The sequence below is a fragment of the Micromys minutus genome (assembly GCF_963924665.1).
Source record: "Micromys minutus genome assembly, chromosome: 4".
NCBI classification, from domain to species: Eukaryota; Metazoa; Chordata; class Mammalia; order Rodentia; family Muridae; genus Micromys; species Micromys minutus.
The window spans coordinates 65,240,161-65,262,034 of NC_137973.1; the positions used below are offsets into that span (position 1 = coordinate 65,240,161).

General features: G+C 38.8%; 1 protein-coding gene across 1 annotated transcript in view; it reads right to left on the bottom strand.

The window, feature by feature from the left end:
• Nucleotides 1-963: 963 nt before the first annotated feature.
• Nucleotides 964-21,874, bottom strand: part of GSTCD (glutathione S-transferase C-terminal domain containing) — a 79,128-nt gene continuing 58,217 nt past the window's right edge. The window contains exons 6-12 of the mRNA XM_080916329.1: nt 19,490-19,605; nt 19,295-19,339; nt 17,574-17,702; nt 13,194-13,327; nt 7,182-7,212; nt 4,557-4,626; nt 964-1,523 (exon numbers count right to left, since the gene is read on the bottom strand). Coding sequence (XP_080772455.1) covers nt 1,387-1,523; nt 4,557-4,626; nt 7,182-7,212; nt 13,194-13,327; nt 17,574-17,702; nt 19,295-19,339; nt 19,490-19,605 — 662 coding nt within the window. The 3' untranslated portion in view covers nt 964-1,386. The remainder of the gene's footprint in view (nt 1,524-4,556; nt 4,627-7,181; nt 7,213-13,193; nt 13,328-17,573; nt 17,703-19,294; nt 19,340-19,489; nt 19,606-21,874) is intronic.

Sequence of the window (21,874 nt, forward strand, 5' to 3'; positions counted from 1 at the left end):
GAAAAAGAAAGAAAGGGTGTGGAGTTGACTGGATGGGGTGGGAAGGATCTGAGAGAAGTCAAGGGAGAAGAATCATGATCACAATATATTGTATGAAAAGCTTTTTCAATGAAATAAAACAAGAATAAAAAAAACCCATATGTATTGTATTGTATTAAATCATATCTCAATTTTAAAAAGAAGCAGAGCAGGATGTAGTTCACAGGATGGGTGGATAAATACATAGACCTAATGAGCATTTCTCATCTTAGATCATCTCATACAACTACAGCGCTTCCTCCCTATCCATGTTGCCTTATAAGTCATTCATGTATTTAAAATAAAGCATAGAAACAGCTAAATTAAAATCCTTAAGATTTTTTTCTTTAGATATGAAAACATCAAGATAAAATAAATAATCTTAATGCTAACACTGTAGGACTTACAGTTAGCAGCACATAGGAGATAGTTGTCTGTATCCGTAATTTAAAAAGCTGGCTGCTGGGAGGAAAATGTAGGCAGGCAGCTCTGTCCAAATGAGCTTTCAGCGTCTGCACACCTCACACCCAAACGTAAGGCTGTCTGATGGCATGATGCATGATACATACACAGAATGCAGCTTTCCCCCGGTTTTTCTTTCTAGATCTAGAAGATCTCCTTTGGTAGGCAATGCCATGTACCTTATGTAATTATTCTTGTATTTTCAGAGAAAACAAGGCCAGGGTTTTGAGAACAGTAGACCTTAGCGTTTGTTAGTTGTATGTTGTAATTAATCAAAGCCTAAATTTACTGTTCAGTTAAAATTAGTATCTAAATTCCACTTTTAGAATGTATAATTTGGTGCAATTGACTTTTAAGTTTTCACGTGAAGTCTTCAGCCAGCAATAAACTTATTTGTTAATTTATGGGACATATATCTAAAAGGAGGATAGTACATGATATGCAAATTCAATCAATCTCAGATAAAAAAATCTGCACCAAATTTACCCTAGATTAAAAAAATCTATAGAAAAGATACATTGTTAAAACTATAAAAACCACAACCACCTTGAGTTTAGTTTTGATCAAGTAAGAATATGAAAAGATTATGGAAGGAAGGCTGTGGCGACATGGCTTGAGCGTCTGACTGACACAGTGAGGAAGAGGTGTGAAGAAATGGTTCTGTGATGGAAACTTGGTCACTGAGAATGGTTCTTTTGGCGGCTAAGCCTTCAGGGGATTCCCTCTAGGAAGCCAGTCATCCTTCTGAGCACAGAGCCGGAGCATTCCTAGTCCAAGATCTTCCTGTAGCTTTTTCAACAGGCTTGAGATGCTCAGTGCTGCTTCCAGTGACACACCAACTCCATGAATGCCCCTGGGCTTTCCTCATGAAGCCAATGGCAAAGCCTCAGGTGTGTGTACCCCATTCTACACAGGGACACCCACAATCATGTTATTTTTGGGAGAGCAGCTCTCTGGCTCCATAGAAATCACTTGCACAGAGTAGCCGTGTTCTTCTGCTGCAGTTGCTCGGTCCAGATCCACCAGGCACATGCATTGCTTCCCTGAAACAGGGAAACACAGCGTGAGGCACTTACAAGCAATGTAATTGTTATGCATGCGCAGGAGTCTTTGCAGTGCCAGTATCCATGAGTACCGTGGCAAAGGCATGTCCCCTCAGTACCGTGTACTTTAAGCTTAGATCTGATCAGTGTGAAGACACACTTCCCAGATTTATCCTGGCTAACTTTTAAAATGTATCGATAAGTGTATCTCAAATTGCAACTACACATTCTACTTTATACTTTGGCCAAAATCCCATTTTAAGACTAATGTTCTGCATCCCTATAAAGTCACATTATTAGTTATATTCTTTAAAAAATTGTCTCTGAGAAAAACTAAAGTAATACACTGACAAGTAGCTATCTGAAAGACATATTTCTACATGTAATTTTATAATATAATAAAGAAATGCCAGTTATCTGAGTAGACTCGTAAGCATGTGCAGTCATGTTAGGCGGATGTGTCGTGCTGAGTATGATTATTTTTAGAGCTCACCTAATCATGATGCTGGTTTTTAATTTTCTTTGCATTGTTTGAGAAACAAAGGAGGAGACCTGACTGGCAAGCAAGCAGCTTATTTGCTTTCCCTTGAAGTACAGATGTAAAATTTCAAAAGCAGATGAAGAAAAACTGAGTAGAGACTTCCTATACCAAAACCATGACTTGCTTTTATAATCTGAACTGCACTGCATTGAGTATCTGAGTTTTTCATTTTCCTGGAAGAGGTTACTGAGTGCATACCTCATCCCTTCCACCTTTCTTTGATAATTATAATAATGCTTAAACATCACTTTACAAACAGTAGCTGACTGGAGTCTGTTGAAGGGAAGTGACACCAGCAGTCAGGGCACATCACCGAGACAGAAAACCTCTCGTCTAAAATGTGGGACTTTTACAGACAAAACAAAAGCAGGAATGGATGAAATGAGCAAGTAAAAATAAATCAGAGACTCAGATTCACAAGGTTGGTGTTATGCACTTCCTTAAAAGGACTTGCAGCATGAAGATCAAGCTGTGTTAGAAACTCACACAAAAATAGGTATCTAGAACTCCACTTAGAAAAAATAACGCATCTCCTCACCAACAGCTACCCAGTTGGCTTCTCTTTGCCCTGAAGCACTCCCCTTTAAGACGTGTGTGCAGGCTTCCCATCTACTCCTCAGTTCAAATGAAACATTCCTGTCAGAACGGGATGCTCTGCATTCCTTCAGGACCCACCCTGGGTTTACAAGGCAGCTCACTGACTCTTGGCTTGGATCCCAGTTCAGTTAGTGTTTCCTTTTTCATCCTGTAGAAGAATCTTATATTTTCCCATGCTAAGTGTCAATACAACTGAAATCCAGTTACTGGCAACCTACCTGTTGGGGGTTAGTAAATTTTCTAAAAATGTTTATCAAGCATGAAAGTAGCAAGATCTATGACAACTCTGGCTTTGTCTCACCCTTAGCCTGCCCAGTCCCTTCAGCAATCTTGCCAGGTGGGCTTCTGCTCCAACACCAGCAATCTCCCTTCAGTCACTGCTCTCACCTGACACGGAAAACTCACATTGATTCAGTCAGCAACCACAACTCAGTTCATCTCTGCGGTTTGAATGTGCTCCCCCAAAACTGAACCCCCAATGCTGAGCCACAGTTAGGCATTAGCACGAGGTGGAGGTTTGCTGTCATGGTAGGAGTGGGTTCATTATTCTGAGTGTGGGCTGCTGTCAAAGGGACAAGCCTGGCCTCACCTCTTTTCCATTGCTTGCTTACCCACTCTAAATCTGCCTTTCTCTTTTGGCATTTGACACCTTCTACAATGGTATGACTTGCCGGGAAGACTGCCATCAGATTTAACCCTCTGATCCCTAGAACAGTGGGCTAAATCAATTTCTGTTGATTATAAAGACTGAGCCTCTGCAGACTAAGATATGCATCTGGTAGAATTATGACAAGTGTATATTACACTGACTTTAAAAAATTAGAAATGGGAAGTCAGAAGGAGGAATAGGAAAAGAAACTAAAATGAGAGGCTTTAGGCAAGAGATGGCAGTTGTGGGCACGGTGAGAACAGGAAAGGAAGACCCTTAGCTGTAGGTCTCCGTGCCTTTCCTATTGTGAGCATGTCACTATGCCTACTTTAAAATTTAAAGGTAATTATTTATTATGTAACATCTTCTTGAGTATAAAACAACCATTTCAGTTGGGCTCAAAGAAACACCAATTTACTCAAGCACACCTGGCAAAAAGGAGATTATGTTGGAATCCTAGAGAGTACACAGTGTCCAATGTAGAGTTTCTTAAAAAAGATTTAAGACTAGATTTAATCCCCACCCACTTATCATACTCTGATATAGACTCCAAATATCTAGTGATGTGAAGGAGCTGAGAATCTGTATGGAGGAAGTGATTAAGAGCCCTGTGTCTGGACCCAGACAGCCTGTGGCCACAGCATGGCTCCAGCACCCGTCATATGAACAGGCTCAGTCCTGTCATCAGTAAAACATACACAACTGTCTGTGTCACTCATTTTCACTGTTTAAGTGCATGATAACAATTGCGGTTATTCTTCTAAACAAAAGTTCACTTTCCTAAAGTGAAGTCTTTGATGGATCTGGTATTTGAAATAGTCTGGGTACTAGAGTACTACAAATGATGAATGTATGGGTCTATGATCAATAATGTATACCTTTATCTAAGAAAGACACACTATCACTCTCTATACATTTCTAGTGAATCAACTTTAGCATATAGAGTTGCCATTTCCATTTTTTAGAATTTCTTTGTGACTATGGATAAATCCTGAAGTTCATAAGAGTAAGAAGGATTTAATGTGAAGTCTATTCATTGTAGGACACTGAAATGGATTTAAAGACACAGATGCTAACCGATGTGACAACTTGTCATAGTTATAGCTGTTAATGTGCATTACGGTTCCTGGGAAGAAGTTTTCTTAATGATTAGTGGACCAGTGTTTTCCCCAATTAGCCCCTACGCATCCACTCCCTGGCATACTGGGCATATCCTCCTCGGCAGCTGCTCGGTGAACACACATACCTATGAGTTTCCTCTGGGGTGAAAGCTGGACAGCTGTCTGATCTGCAAATCTGCAGAGGAGCATGTGTTCCTAAAAGGAGCATCAACAGCATGTGGGTTTATTCTAATTTAGTGCTTCAGAGTTATAAAATAGAGAAAACAAAAACAAAACCACACTTCAATTATTCTGGAGTTCATTCAATATAAAATACTATACAAAATCGAACAACTGAACAGAGCACTCTAAGAATGTTGTACTCAGTGACTTCTTCCCTTCAAGTTGACTGTTTTTCAGATGTATTTAAGAACAGATACAGAGAAAACTTTCAAGCCATATTACATAGTTGTTTGTTCTTATGATATAAACAAGACCAGGTAGTTACTCTGTGAACTTATAATGTGTTAAGTGAAAAGATCAATTTTCTTAAATTTTCCTTTCTAAAAGTTATTTGGATCTTTTGCATGGGTCTTTAAAAAGAAACATCATGTGGCTTCTCATATTACCTAAGGATAAAGAAGCCAGTGATGGCAGTTTGGATGTAATTAGACCACATAGACACATAAGGAGTGGCACTGTTAGGAGGTGTGGCCTTGTTGGTGTAGGTGTGGCTTCACTGGAGGAAGTATGTCACTGTGGAGGCGGGCTATGAGGACTTAAATATGCTCAAGACCAACCTAGTGAGACAGTCTCCTGCCTGGGGCTCCTGTACCATGTCTGTCAGCATGCTGCCATGCTTCCAGTCATGATGATAAAGGAACTAAATCTCTGAAACTGTAAGCCCTAATTAATTGTTTGCCTTTGTAAGAGTTGCCTTGGTCATGGTGCCTCTTCACACAAATAACATCCTAACCAAGATAACAGTTATTCTCCAGGACTCCTAGCAGACCTCTGGCTACTCCTCAGGAATATCTTTTTTTATTTAAGACCTGAGGGGGTGGGAAGGAGATTGGTACTGTTGTGTAACAACTTTAGGAAAAGGGGCATCAATGAAGAAAAAGAAGCAAAAGGACAGAGGCAGTATTTGTGCAGTATGCTTTACTCTACAAGCAGCTTAAGCCAGTCATTAGGCAACAGTACATGCCTAGTATACTGATCGTCTGTATTCTTAGTACTCAGGGTGTTACATTTAAAGTCCCTCCTCCCCAATATGGAGACTTCCTAGTAGGTTAGCCTCAAACTTGTAATCCTCTTGCCTCAGCCTCTGAGTATGAGGGCTCTATTTTTCAATCAGGTAAATGAAATATTTGTAACATTGTTTTTAAATAATAAGGGTGTCTTTGTTCCAACTTTTATGTACTAAAATATTTTAAATTAAAAAATAGAATAGCCAGACTTCTCTCGTTAAAACCAACAAAAGCAATCACTTGACAGGGAAGATTTAATTAGACTAGACTAGGAAATGGCATCATCCCGGGCTTGAGAAGGTCAGAGATTAAAATCACACCATGAGCATGGGTCTCTGTGACTGCTTGTATGGGGCAGTGAGGAAGGGGAGTGCTGTAGGTAGGTGGGAGACAGGGCTGGAAGTGGGCATTTGGGAAGCATAAAGGCATGTTCAAAAAGAAAGCTGTCAAGGTGGTAGAAGCGAGTGTGTAAGGAGACTGTACTTCATTGTTAGATAAAGGAAATATAAGTACTAGTGTTGGCCAGGTCCATAAAATGAAGCAACATTCCAGTGTTTATGTAAAAAGTGGAATTAATTAAAATAAAATTCAAACTAATTATCAAGCTTTAACAGATCTTTATATTTAGCTCAAATACTGCTTCTTACTCAAATATGACTTCATGTTATTGAACAGTTGTTATGGGTGATGTTCAGAAGGATGGAAACTGCTCTGCTTAGATTAGTGGTTCAAACCTATCACTCAATACTTCTGGGAGAAAATTTTCCAATTGTTTCTTGAGTTTCTGTAAGCAAGAACCGATTGCTTTTGTTCTAGGTCAGGGACTGACAAACTGGTGCAAACAGCCTAGGAACTACTTTTGGGCAGCTCAGAACCTAAGAACAATAAAAACAATATAATGACAATGGAGATTTGTGTATGGCCAGCAGAGACAAAGACAGCTGACTTTTTATAGATTTCCCTCTGATCTTTCCAAGCCTGTCATCAGAGTGAAGAGCCCTAGTCCTGAGAGGCAGGCCTTAGGGTGTCAGCGTAAAAAGCACAGGACTCTGGCTACTGCTACTCTATAAGCAACAGCTGGCTTTTGTCCCTGTCAGGAAATTCTGTCAGATGCAAACTAACTTGTTAACTTGTATATGTAAGCAGGGGAGAAAAGAAAATGAATCTCAGGGCTTTTCCAAATTTAATTCAGCATTTAAAGAGTTAATCTGAATTTAAAAGAACTTAAAGCTATACTAGAAGTTGTTGAATCATCCAATATAACTGTAGATATATACAAAAAACTTGAGATGGAAAAATACGAAGGATCAAAAATCGAAGAGGAAAGAGTCCTAGTGGTTCATGGTTCACAGCACTCAAGAGACGGAGGCAGGACAGTTGCTATGAGCTGGAAGCCAGCTTGGTTTTGCAAATAATGAATTCCAGGATACAAAGTAAAAGCCTGTCTCAAACAAAATAACAGCACCCTAAATGCACAAACATGTATATTCATAGGACATTCAGAGCTATTAAAAAGGTTACCTTGTATGTTAAAGTTTCCTTGAATTTTTCACTAGAATAGGAAGAAAAAAAGAATTAGTTATCATTTTAACTTAAAGATTGTCCAATAAACTGAATTATAAATAAAAATATGGCAAGCCATTTGCCACCGGGAACAGCAGAGATCCAGGGACGCAGGCCTGGTGAGACTGTGCTGCACGTAGACTGGGTGCAGAGGTCTGGGCTAAACCCGTGGAAAGTGCAATGCCCCCAATTGGTTGAGAGGAGCAGGAACTCTGCCCTAGGGACTCGGTTTCCACCCTGAGGGCTCATGCGTGCTGACCAAACGCTCAGGCCATTTGCCACTGGGAACAGCGGAGATCCAGGGACACAGGCCAGGTACATGGGAGAGACAGGAAGCAATCACTAACAACAAGACCACGTAAAATAACAGACAACAAGATGGCAAGAGGAAAGTGAAAGAACTTACCCAATGGAAAACAAGACAACCTGGCAACATCAGAACCCAGCTCTCCCATAACAGCGAACAGAGGAATACCAAACACTCTAGAAAGAGAAGACTGAGACCTGAATTCATACCTCAAGGTGATGACAGAGATCCTTAAACAAGAACAAGAGGAAAAGCATAAAGAAATAGAAGCTTTTAAAGAGGAAACACAAAAAACACTAAAGGAATCAAAGAACTAGAGGAAAACAGAACCAAAGAGATGAAGGAATTTAAGAAGAAAATGAAAATGGACACACACACACACACACACACACACACACACACACACAAAAAGCTAAAAGAGACAACCCTGGAGGTAGAAAACCAAAAAAAGAAATGAGAAGTCACAGATGCAAGCATCTCCAACAGACTACAAGAGATGGAAGAGAGAAACTCAGGGGCTGAAGACAACATTGAAAACATAGACAAAACAGTCAGAGAAAATGCAAAGCCAAAAAGCTCCTAACCCAAAATGTCCAGGAGATCCAGGACACAATGAGACGACCAAATCTAAGGATAATAGGAATAGAAGAGAGTGAAGAATATCAACTTCAACAAAATCGTAGAAGAAAACTTCCCTATCCTTAGAATGAGATGACCATGATCATAAAAGAAGCCTACAGAACTCCAAATAGAGTGGACCAGAAAAGAAATTTCTCCCGACACATAATAGTCAACATGCCAAGTGCTGAAAGCAAAGAAAGAATACTAAAAGCAGTAAGGAAAAAGGGTCATGTAACATAAAGGCAGACCAATCAGAATCACATCCGACTTCTCAACAGAGACTATAAAAAAGCTAGAAGATCCTGGACAGACATCATGCAGACCCTAAGAGAACACAAGTGTCAGCCCAAGCTGCTATACCCAGCAAAACTCTCAATCACCATAGATGGAGAGACCAAGATATTCCAGGACAAAACTAAATTTACACAATATCTGACCACAAACCCAGCACTACAACGAATTATAGGTGGAAAACCCAATATAAGGAGGGAAACTACATCCTAGTAAAAACAAGAAAATACCTAAGCAAGAAAACCAAAAGAAGAAAGACACACAGGCACTATTCTACCTCTGAAAGCAAAAATAGCAGGAAACAGCAAGCTTATATTCCTTAATATCTGTTAACATAAATGGAGTCAATTCCCCAATAAAAAGATATAGGCTATCAGACTGAATACATGAACAGAATCCAGCATTTTTCTGCATACAGGAAACTCATCTCAGAGACAAAGAGACACTATCTCAGAGTAAAAGGTTGGGGGAAAAAAACTTCCAAGCAAACGGTCCCAAGAAACAAGCTGGAATGGCCATTCTAATATCAAATAAAGTAGATTTTCAACCAAAAGTTGTCAAAAAAGATAAGGAAGGACACTTTTTACTCATTACAGGGAAAATTTGTCAGGAGGAACTCTCAATCCTTAACATATATGATCCAAATACAAGAGCACCCATATTGATTAAAAAAAAAACCCTACTAAAGCTCAAAAAATACATTGCACCCCACATAATAGTGGGAGACCTCAATACCCCACTCTCACCAATGGACAGATCATGGAAACAGCAACTGAACACAGTGAAACTAGCAGAGGTTATGAACCAATTGGAATTAATAGACATCTACAGAACATTTCATACTAAAACAAAAGAATACACCTTCTTCTCAGCACCTCATTGCACCTTCTCCAAAATTGACCATAGAACAAGCCTCAAGAGATATAAGAATATTGAAATATTCCCATGCATCCTATCAGATCACCATGGTTTTCCCTACTTTCTCATCTAATAGTTTCAGTGTATCTGGCTTTATGTGGAGATCTTTGATCCACTTATACTTGAGCTTTGTACAAGGTCCTTGTACAAAAACCTTAGAACACATAGGCACAGGAGAAAATTTCCTGAACAAAACACCAATGGCTCATTCTCTAAGGTCAAAGATTAACAAATGGGACTTAATGAGATTGCAAAGTTTCTGTAAGGCTAAGGACACTGTCAAGAAAACAAAACTGCAGCCAACAGAGTGGGAAAAGATCTTTACCAACCCCACATCTGATAGAGGCCTAATATCCAAGGTATACAAAGAACTCAAGTAGTTAGACACCAGAGAATCAAACAACCCTATTAAAAAATGGGGTCCAGACCAAACAAAACGTTCTCAATTGAGCAATATTGAATGGCTGAGAAACATCTAAGGAAGTGCTCGACATCCTTAGCCATCAGGGAAATGCCAATCAAAACAACCCTGAGATTCCACCTCACACCAGTCAGATTGGCCAAGATTCAAAACTCAGATGACAGCAGATGCTGGGGAGGTTGTGGAGAAAGAAGAACACTTCTTCACTGTTGGTGGGGTTGTAAACTGATACAACCACTCTGGAAATCAGTCTGGCGGTTCCTCAGAAAATTGGATATAGTACTACCTGAAGATCCAGCTATTCCACTTCTGGGCATATACCCCAGAGACACTCCAATATACAACAAAGACGCATGCACCACAATGTTCATAGCAGCTCTATTTATAATAGTCAGAAGCTGGAAAGAACCCAGATGTCCTTCAGAAGATGAATGGATACAAAATTGTGGTACATTTACACAATGGAGTACTACTCAGCTATCAGAAACAACGACTTTATGAAATTCTTAAGAAAATGATGCATCTAGAGAATATCATCCTCAGTGAGATAACCCAGTCACAAAAGAACAGACATAATATGCAGTCACTGATAATGGGATACTAACCCTAGAAAGCTCTGAACACCCCAGAAACAACTCACAGACTGCGTGAAGTTCAAGAAAAACAAAGGCCAGAAAAAAAAAGATGAAAAACCATTATGCTTAATCTTTACACACCAAGAAAACTTTGACTATTTCCAGGTTACATCTTGTTTTACATGTACTTTATGCTCATTGTAACTAGTAAGATTTTAATGCATATATCAAACCTTTAAAAAAATCAAGTACTGACAAAAATGTATTCATATACTTTTATGCAAAAAATTTTTAAAAAAATCTGTACATTTCTTTGTTTTCTAAAATAAAGTTGTTCAATTAAAATATGTATTGTATCAAAAGAATATAAAAGGTTATCCCAAATGAAGAACTACTTCAACTTGAAGTGAGTTTGTGGAAAAAGAAGAACAGAGTACCAGAATGTTATGAATTGAAAGAATTTACTTCATAGATAGCTAATTCTGTTAAGAGAACACAACCACTTTGGCTTTTCTAACACACACAGACTCTGCTGCTGTACTGTGTGGTCTATGTATGGTTCAGGTGTGGCAAGGCCATTGGATCAGGAGGCAACCACTATAGGAAGATACTTTATTCCTCAGAGCTCCCCAGGAAGGGGTAGCATGCCTGGTAATGTGCTGTGGGGAAGAGCCCTGCTATTTATAAGGCAGAGGGAGTCAGGGGCATAGGCAAGAACCTTTAATGCTGCCTTTGTGGGAAGAAACAGGCAAAGTTGTGAAACAGACAAAGGCAGATTTGACCTTTAATGGGCTCTGGAATGTAGAGCTGACCCTAACTGCTTGGCACTGAGCAGGGGTGTTAGGGCACAGGGAATGCTGGAGGCAGGTCTAATGCTTGACAAAGAATGTGGTTGTAGATAAGCCTTGCTACTGGGTATATGTAAGATGTAGACAAAATGTTTATTTAAACGTCAAACATCAGAAAGAAATTAACCAGAAATGAAAGCTATCGTAACTGTAAAAGGTGCCATGCATTTCACACGGCCCATTACAGTGTTGCAGTCCCCACTCCACTAAGTCAGTAAAAACAGGCTTGCATACATGATACTAACTTCATTAGTATCAATTAATCATTTGTGATTTTACATATTTTAGAAACAAAAGACTATAGTTCACACTTCTACCTCTGGTGAATAGGCTAGTTTTTATAGACAAATAAATGTGCTGAATTTATTCTGAGTTCCAAGGACACAGAGCAAAATGACAGTAAATCTACAAGGCTATAAAAAAGGTGACATGAAATTGAGATTTTTAAATCAGTAAAACTAGGATATAAATCTGAATAGGTCACATTAACATTCTTACGCTGCCGTTAGACTTACATATTTCATAACACAATGAAAAGACACACATTTTAGCAGATTTTTAACTGTTCCATAGGCCTCAAAATATACATATATAAGTACATTATATACACAAACATCTGTCAATGATTTCTTTCTCAGCTTGTGGACTGTTGCAAGAGCAAAATAAAAGACAAGGAAAAGATGTTTCATACTGTTCCTCATACGACCGATTTCAGTTAAATCCTAATGAAAAGTCCTGTGGTTTCTAAAGATAATTATGTAATTTATTTTGTGTCCTAAGGAGCTGTCTTGATATAGGACAGAACTTCCCAAATTGATGTATTCAACTTCTGATTCTCAATTACTGTGAACCATGAGAGTGAAATGTCACACAGGGTTGTTCTCCAAGAAAAGTGATAAGAATTAACATTTCTTCTCTTCTGTGTGGGGTAAGAAAGATCATGAAGATGGTCACCAAATCTAATCAATACCTGTGAATACTATTTCTATTATTTTTAAGTAATGCCCCCTCCCTGTTTAACAGTTCTGGCTATTCTAGGACTCTTGTTGTAGCCCAGGCTGGCCCCAAACTCATAGTAATCCACCTGCCTCTGCCTCCCAAGAGCTGAGATTAAAGGCATGTTCTATGATGCCTGGCTAACAAAGCAAAACAAAACATTTGTATTTATTTGCCTTTTGTGCACATGTATGTATGAGGGTATGAATGCCATGACACATGTGTGGAGGTCAGAGGGTCCTGGGATCATGCTCAGGTCATTTGTTTTCATTGGGTGAGCCATCCTGGAGGCCCTATGGATGCATGTGATTACTAACAAGGACTCACATTTACGGAGGAATTACACTATGCCTTCTTTCTGTTGTTTGGTTATAGAGATAGTCTTATGTGCATAGGCTGGCTTTAAACTTGAGGTGATACTCCTACTTAACCCTCCTCAGCATATAGGCACTCACTGGGGCTCTTTCCCCCTTTTAAGCAATACATATATGCTCATACTATACCTGTCATGATGTCTCCAGATTCTAAGCACTTAGTCATTAACCCCATTGTCTCTTACAGTGGTGATTCTGGTTTCATTTAGAAGATGGAAGACCACTTCTACTGGTCTGGCACCTAGACAGACCTGCTTCTAACTGTTTCTAAAGGAAAAGGGAGTGACAGGAGAGCTACTTTTCTTAATCCTGTCCATGAATTCAAATGTCACTGCAACCTTGTTTTATTTATTTATGTATTTATGTATGTATGTATGTATGTATGTATGTATGTATGTATGTATTTATGTTTTGAGACAGGGTTTCTCTGTGTGGCCCTGGTTGTCCGGGAACTCCATTTGTAGCTCAGGCAGAACTCAAACTCATGAAGTCTGCCTCTGCCTTCTGGTAGGATTAAAGACATGTGTCACCATAACCCATCTTTCACTACAACCTTATTAAACAAGTCTCCTGCACCAACTCACCCCCATAGTGTCTTATGTAACACACTAAACTTCACCTTTTTGGGAAATTAAACTTGGACGTGTTCTGAATGAACCCGTAGCAGCAGGGGCATGTGATGAAGGAGGCTCGTGTTTGGATGCAGTGCTCAATCACCATGTCTGTTGCCACTCCGCAAGCATGCAAGGCCACCTGGAAAACAGAAGCAAACCTTAGCACCTGGCTTCTCAATACTTCACCAAACCTGAGTGCAACTCAAGGCCTACCTATACATGAAGCTAGAAATGAGTAAGATGAGCCAGAACATCTCACAGCAGAAGGCAATATGCACCTAATTACTACTGAGTATTTGTCAAAAGGATTCACAGCAATCCAAGGAGGCTCTCACTGAGTGAAAATGCATATATTTGAGCATTCATGGAAAAAAAAAAACATTGATTAACTATTTAAAGTATCAAATGTATGAGCCAATAATAATACTTCAAAAATTCCAAATTAAAAAAAGAAAATTAACTGGTTATTTGTGGTAGATAACCAGCTCCTTTTGATAAATGGAAAATATTGGGAAAGAACTAATTGTTTTACCACATGCACCATAAGTCTGGGTAACCACTTATTGATAATGGAATATAAATATGGACAGAATGATAAACTAGATGACTGCCATTCTGTGTTTTTAATGTACAGAAGGGAGGGAGGGCCACTGGTTACAAATGCAGCTAAAGTAGAGACAACTGGACATACTACTAGCACCCATGACACAGTCTGACCCCTAACCGAGGCAGAATCTAATTATGCTTATGGGCTAGGGTAACAGACTGGATGTGCAGAGCCACATCCACAGCTGGAGAACTGTAAGGACATGTGACCAGGCTCTGCCAACAAATTGCAGGGAAACAAGTGAGCTAGGGACGGTCCCCTAATGACACTGCATCCAACACCTAGAACCTAATCACACTCTGATATCAATCAGATCCAAAGCTTAAACTTGCCAAGTTTGATATCATCTTTCAGTTCTGCACTGGCTCACAGGGCCAGGGAACACCCTGTATTTCCAGCAAGGTGATAGGGGTTGGAGATGGCACTAGTCCACTCAGCAAACCTGGATGTGAGTGATCATGTTGAGCAGTTTGCCTTTTACTTTGATCATTAAAAGCTTACAGTTCCAGAAATGGAATAGTTTACTCTTTCACTATTCCACTCATCAAAAAATATCTAAGATCTTAGTATTTATCAATATGATGCTAGTTGTAAAGGATAAAATATAAAAACTGCGGATCTTTTACAATGTTGGTATAGTACTAGTGGAATCCAAAGTCCTGAATCAATTAAATAAATTTGAACAAATCTAAAACCCTGGTTATAACTACTGTGTCTGACAACACATGGTATAAACGGAAGCAGAACACTACACAAGCCCTGTTATAAGATCTAGTAACACGTGGTTGAACGTCAGGGTCCTTAAAGAGGGTGCAGAGCCCAACATGGTGATGTATACCTGTAAATTCCAAGACTTGGGAGGGACAGGTGGGTCCAAGCTCAAGGTTATCCTTGGTTCTATAATGAGTTCAAGGCCAGCCCAAGCTATGTAGGTGTGTGTGTGTGTGTGTGTGTGTGTGTGTGTGTGTGTGGTGTGTTTGTGTTGTCTCAAAAAATAAAAGACAAGCAAAAATATAGAAGTATAGACAGAAAAAAGAGGGGAAGGTCATGAGGAGGTGGTGGCATTTAAGGAGGGCCTTGTAGAACAGAAAGTATTAAAGGAAGAAGACAATGTAGACTATCACCTACTACTGGTCAGAGTAAAAACAGCTGAGTGATAAATCTACAAACCCAGTGATAAACCACACAATCAGAGGCCCAGGGAACACTGTGGATGATGGAGTGGAAATATTGAGAGCCACAGGAGTAGGCCAACTACTGTGAGGTAATGACTTCTAATAATACAGGCATGGAGCACCCATGAAATCTTAACAATGTGTCTCCTAAACAAGAGCCGCACAATATGAGCAGCAGCTGGTATGGCAGCACAGATGGGGAAAACCTCACAAATGCCTACGCCTAGACTAAGAGCTACAGGTAATGAATGGCTGCTAAGGGGGGGAGACTCTGTCTTCCCCAAGGAGCCTCTGCACAGGTTATATGATCCCAAGTGGTCATCCTCAACACATATGCATACAAGCAATGGTACTCAGTGACACAGCAACTGCATTCACATAAGCAGGTACATACGTATATATGTCACAATAATCAACAAGGAAGAGGTCATGAAGTTGAAAGGGATTGAGGGGTAGAGGGTAGTATGGAAATAATGTAAATACAGCATTCAACAATATAATACATTTATAAATAAGTAGCACCAATGTTATATTTTTACAAATCATTTTTTATTAAAAGCATTCTTTAAATGTTTAATAATTTCATATCAGGGGTCATAGGTATCAAAGTAATAAAAAGTTTAAAGACCTTTTTTAGGTGTTTTATATTTTGGAAAAAATTATATTTTTCCTTATGTCATATATGAGTCTTTAAAATCAAAACCAGAATTAATAAAATGGGTGTTCATATAATAATGAAATATTCATTTTAAGGGAAAAGTACAAATGTATGACTGACAATGGTTCCATTTATATATTTATGTACTTGTGTATTTGTTTATTTACGTATTTACCTACCTTACGATGGTGCAAAAGTAATATGCACTCAGTGACTGACACCATGTCTGAACTTGACCCTTCCCAGGCTAACGGTGTACACAATGAGCCTCCCTGTGTTGTCAGAGAGCAGCACAGCTTCCACCTTACTCGGACATGTGATCACAGAGCGCATGAGCAGTTCCTTACAGATGTGGTATAATAATCTACATATTCAGTAGGTTAGTGTATCATGTACAGTTTCTATTTAAGGAAGTCTCTACTATTGGCTTATCAGGATTTAAGTCCATAAAGAAAGGAGCATGTATCCATTCATGTCACATGAAAAAATCTTTTCATGTTTAAAATCTTTTGACATGTATTTCACGTGTTGATTTCTATATGGATTGCCTATATGTTTGTGAATATAAAATACTATATTAAGTGTAACAGTCTTTTTTAAAAAGTAAAACCAATAAACAAAAAACTCATTATGAAGTACACAGGGGCAGCCAAAGTAATTATAGAAGGAAAAAATTTATGATAGATATATAATAATGAAATATAGAGACAAATATTAACTCTAAAAGAACACACACATTTTAATTGATGTTGCTGAACTATATTCTTGTAAGTTATAAGACTATCAGAATGACTTCACACCTCTAGTCCTAAAAGACAGACAGAACTAGGATCCGTGAGGTGAAAGTGTCCTCCTTGAGAGGTGAGTACAGGGTCGCAATCCCCGCTGTCTCAGACTTTATCCTGTCTACATAAGACGGGCTGTGCCTGTTAGGCTGAAAAAGGGAGAACAAACCTTTGACATCTTCAGTAGCTAGTGTTTCAGATGTGAATTTTAGTAACAAAAATCAAGTACTGCAAGTTCTGAACTCCAGAAGTGGGTAACAGCTGCATTGGTAAGACGTGAGCACACAGTAGGGATGAGGCAGTGACCCAGCAATACAGTCAAGTGCTTTGAAAAACATGTAAAGATCTATCATTGTTACATATACTACAAACATAAGAATATGCTTATAACTAGGAAAAACTATGATGATGTTCAGTCAAAGAAGGATCTAGGTTGTACTGGCTCCCCAAGGTTCACTCAAGCATAACCAGCATTTTTCTGTGTCCATAAATAGGTAACACAGACCAAAGGCATTACTTATCTCTCCAGTGTATAAGAGTAAGTATTCAAAGGTGGCTTTTTCACATTACTATTTTGAGCATGTATTCATATTTAACAAAACTTTGAAGTGGACAGAAGTGTTAGCGAGATATTAGACTGTAATGAAGCACAGATGCTACAAAAACCCCAAACCTGAAGAATAAGTCAGCTATGAGCTGGCCTCTGAATTATTCTTAATATAACTTAGTCTAAGGATTCAAAACTAAAGCCACAGTACTTGGAGGAGCAAAATAACATGCAGCTATCAAATCTGTGCTCAAGAGACTGTATCTAAAGACAATTTTAGTATATACAGGTTACTAACAAGTGATTCTCCCCTCAGATTTTTCCACCTTGTTTATACTCTTCGCTGGTTCATAAAAATCGCTAAGACTGTGCTACCAGTGCACTGATCACCTCCAGGGTGGCAGATGAAGGGCCTGTGCAGAGGTAGGCAGAGGTTATGTGTCACACAGTGGGGAAGGGCTGCGAGTGCACTGATGACTGCTATGCGACGCCCGATAGGTAGCGGATACATTTCTTTGTTTAGGAAAGAACACAAAATTGCTTTTCTCAGTTGATCTAAGGAATAAAATTACTGTTTAGCTAATTAGAGAAGCTGAAATTATGGACTACTTACCCCAATGTTAAACATTCCTGTAAAATATTCCATATTTGCTTGAATGAACCAAATATTGCTTAAGCCAAGTTCGTCACTTCTCTTCTTAGCACGGATTAAAGATAACTCCTTGTTCTCTATTAAAGTGACCTAGAATTTATGTAGAAAAAGATCCTGTATAATCAGTAAAACAATTCAGACATCAGCACCCAGCATTATTATGGTATTTTATATCTTACAAACATAGAATATCTTTACTAATTCCCTATCCTATGTGACAGTTCACCTGGTACAAAAGTGAACAACTTAAGAGTTCAGCATGGAGCAATAGAAGAGAAAGATAAACGAGAGCGCTGTGTTCAGCTAAGACAGACAAGGGCAAAGCGTCATCCTTGATGACTAAGGCAGACTTTCATGGAGAAATAATTATTAGTGGAGGTCTCAAAATGAACAACATTAGATAAGGGAATGGCTCAGCTTAAGGAAGGTTATGGTTCATCAATGTTTAAAGAACTGAGAAAACTAATAGTGTTTGGCACAGTGCTTGGTAACAATGAGAATGAGAAAGGAAGAAAAGGGGTGGAGGATGGAAACAGGGTGGACGAGAGAATCGTGCTATGCCATGTGCTTATGATAAAACAAGGCTCCATCAGCGCAGCGAGCAGCAGAGATTGGTGGGGGCAGGCTAGAGGCTGACAGGAGCTTCCAACAGCAACCTCAGGTAGAGTCAATACATTGTTATTACTATTGTTTTTACTTTTGTTTTTGCCTTATGTACACTCTATAGGAAAATACTTTATTACTTTATTCAAAACACGGGACACACAGATAAACTGTCTAGTTTTATGTAGATGAAGCCCTTTCCCAGGTCAGTTTATCTAAGTTTCTGGGAGAATCACTAGGAAAGGGAAACTGTTTTCCTCCACACTGCTCCCTGAGCTTTTCCTCTCAGCCAATCATAACACTGTTTCCACAACAGTACAACAGGGGCTTGCCTCTTCACCTTGGCCTTTCATTTATTTTGTCTTTATTCTCTATGGCAGTGGCTCTCAACCTTCTTAAGGTCTCCACCCTTTAATACAGCTCCTCATGTGGCGGTGACCTCCAACCACAAAATTATTTTGTTGCTACTTTGTAACTGTAATTTTGTTACTGTTATGAATGGTAGGTAAATAATTTTGGAGGGAGACTTGCCAGTGGAGTCGCCACCTACAGGTTGAGAACTGCAACTCTAAGGAAAGGCAACAAACCCACCCCAGTCATTTTCCATCAGGCCTCTGACTATCTGCAGAGGTCTATCTTCTTTTCAGTCCTCACAGGGACTGGAGAGCTCAACTGTACCCCAGTTGAATTATGTAATGTGATGTGATGTGTGTGTGTGTGTGTGAATATTTAAAATGACACTTTTCACCAAATAGTTTATGTTAAAATGTGATCTTTGGAAACATTTCTACTTATGATTGTACTGAAAATTAAGTTAGTTATATCATATGTTTTTTATTCAATAATGCAATAGGTATCTCTTTTACTTAAACACATACACTTTTAAAAATATTGATAACTCTACTGTGGTCTTACTTTCCTTTTGCCTCCAATTAAGATTCTGATCTTAGGAGTTCCAAGGAACATATGTGGCATATGACTTGAATAAATAATTACAAATGCAAAGGGTTAAGGTCAGGTCAGATCTGGCCTGAGCTGTGCCGAGGTAACTGTTCCATTTTGTGCATTATTCACCTTACCTGACACGAGGGCAGCATATGCGCAAGAACAATCCCAACATGGCCCTGAAAGTAAGACAAAACGGTTAGCGTTGGTCCCCAGAGCTTCTGTTCATTGTTAGGCAATGTTCTTGCCAAATAGATCCCGACCTTGAATGATGTTGCAAGGTCTCAAGGTCTTGGAAATGCTAAAGGACAAGAGGAGACATACAATACCCCACCACTGCAGAAATCCACAATCCTGTCACCCGGTTTGGCTTGATTGAGCACCAGATAAACAAGGTTGTTTAATTGTTGCTGCTTCCTCAAAGCTCGATCCGTGGACATTTTACCTGGGGAAGATAAGGGATGGAGAAGACAGTTAACATCGAGAGGGACCAATGAGATAATTAGAGTGGACATACTGTTAGGACAGAGAAGAGTGCCATATGTGCATATGTCCATATGTTTCCATGCACACACATGACAGAGTGAACTACACGTCATGTAATTACTGTGAGAGAGCTAGAAAAGCAGAACTCAGAGCTCAGCTCTTATTTTGATGATATTATTTTAACTAAGTATTAATTTAATTAATAAGTACCTGAATGTTTGACCCCAGCTGGTGGGGGCACTTGGAGATGCTATAGTACATTTAGCAGGAGGAAGCGAAAGCTTTAGTGCTCACAGCTCTACCCCACTTCCCATTATCTCTCTTTGCCTCCTGTATGCTGATAATGCTGTGACCAATCTGCTTTCTGTCCCTGCTGTATACTTTCTGAGCCATAATGGACATTCCCTCTGGAACCAAAAGCAGAATTATACTCTTTGTTCTATAAGTCATTTTTGGTCCTGGAATTTTATCACTGAAACAGAAAAGCAACTAATTCTATCCAATTTTCTTTCAATTAAGACAAGATTCTTCTAAAGAATACAAGTAATATCTGAAGCATTACACAGAATCATACAGGGTTTAATAAATTTGAGTACATGAAGAAGCCTTAGTCCTTCATTGCTCTCAGAGATATACTGTAAAGACTACCAACTCTACACTGCTTAAATCTTCTTATAGAGTTACAAGAACATTTGAATTATTTGTATGTCCTTGAACTCTGATTTCTTTGGGTGGAACCCTGAGAAACCAGGGAACATAGGTGTCACACGGTCTGAACTGTATCAATGGTTACTGTATTGAGAGGGAAAATGGATTTTCTTAGTTCCACATCAAAGCTTGCTTTCTTCATGACAGATATCAAAGGTTAATGCAATTAGGGACTAAACATAGGCATTTCCAAGTATGGGCCAGCAGCATTAGAACATTTTAAGTTTTCTTCCAAAGACTACTGTGGCATTCCCAGAGCATCCTTAGAAGATGAATGGTATTGCTGTGTGTTTTATGTGTAAAACACACTCCTTCAGTGTGATAAAAAGTATGTACAAATATCAAGATTTTCCTGCTCCACTTTAACAGAAAAAAAATTTTTCTCTTATCTTCCTTTTCCTATTTTACTTCTTTCTTGTGTTATTAAATCAAATATTAAAATTAGAAAAAATTATAATCTTCAACTTCAAAAGTAACATTTACATGCATACATACACATCTAAAATCCTTACCCTCACACACACACAAGGTAAACATCCTTTAATGTCAGTGCATTTGTCTCTAACCATATAGTTCAATGGTACATAGTGTTCCATTGATTGTGCACACAAAATCGTTTCAATAATCTGTATTCTATCTTGACAATATGATCATAATCAGATGGCTGATTTTTACATATTCTCAATTATTTACCCTATCTAACTTGAATCTCAAACATTAGGACTTTGACAATCTAGTGACTTCATTTGTGAGGACAGTTTAATGTAGCTTTTTATTTTAAAAGAATAATCATTTCCAGCTAATAATGTAATTATGAACATTTATGCACATAATAAATAACCACTCTTGTAGTATTACCCTTCATGAAAAGTGTCTAAGCTTTACCATGACAATTTTCAAACACACAGCACAACTGAAAACAATTTAACAGTAAACACATTTTGCATTTGTTCTCATTATTGCAACAAAATTCCCAGGGCAGGCTTACTTACGCGGGGAAAATGGTTCATGTATCATTTTAGAGGCTCAGAGTCCAACCGTGATGGCACTAGCTGTTGTGAGGGACCGCAGCAAATGGCAGAAGAAAAAGCACACAGAGGGGGAGGCAGAATGCTCCAGACTCAGATACCAGAGTTGGGCTGGCTTCTTCAGCAACAACAAACAAAACTCACTCACTAACTGATTGGTTTACTGTATGCCATGCACTGTCTGCTCTTCCAGAGGTCCTGAGTGCAAATCCCAGCAACCACATGGTGGCTCACAACCGAGATCTGATGCCCTCTTCTGGTGTGTCTGAAGACAGATACAGTGTACTCATATATAATAAATAAATAAATCTTAAAAAAATAAGTTTTTAAATGAATGATTAAATGCTTTAATTGCGTTTCAATTTAGTGTGGTAAAGTTTTCAAGTTTTATCTATGAAAAAGTTAGGTATTGATGCTCTGATTGTTGAGACTGTAAAGTCAATTATGGAAATGTTTTAAGTAGGAAAATTTTTTTCAGAAAAATTCTTGTGA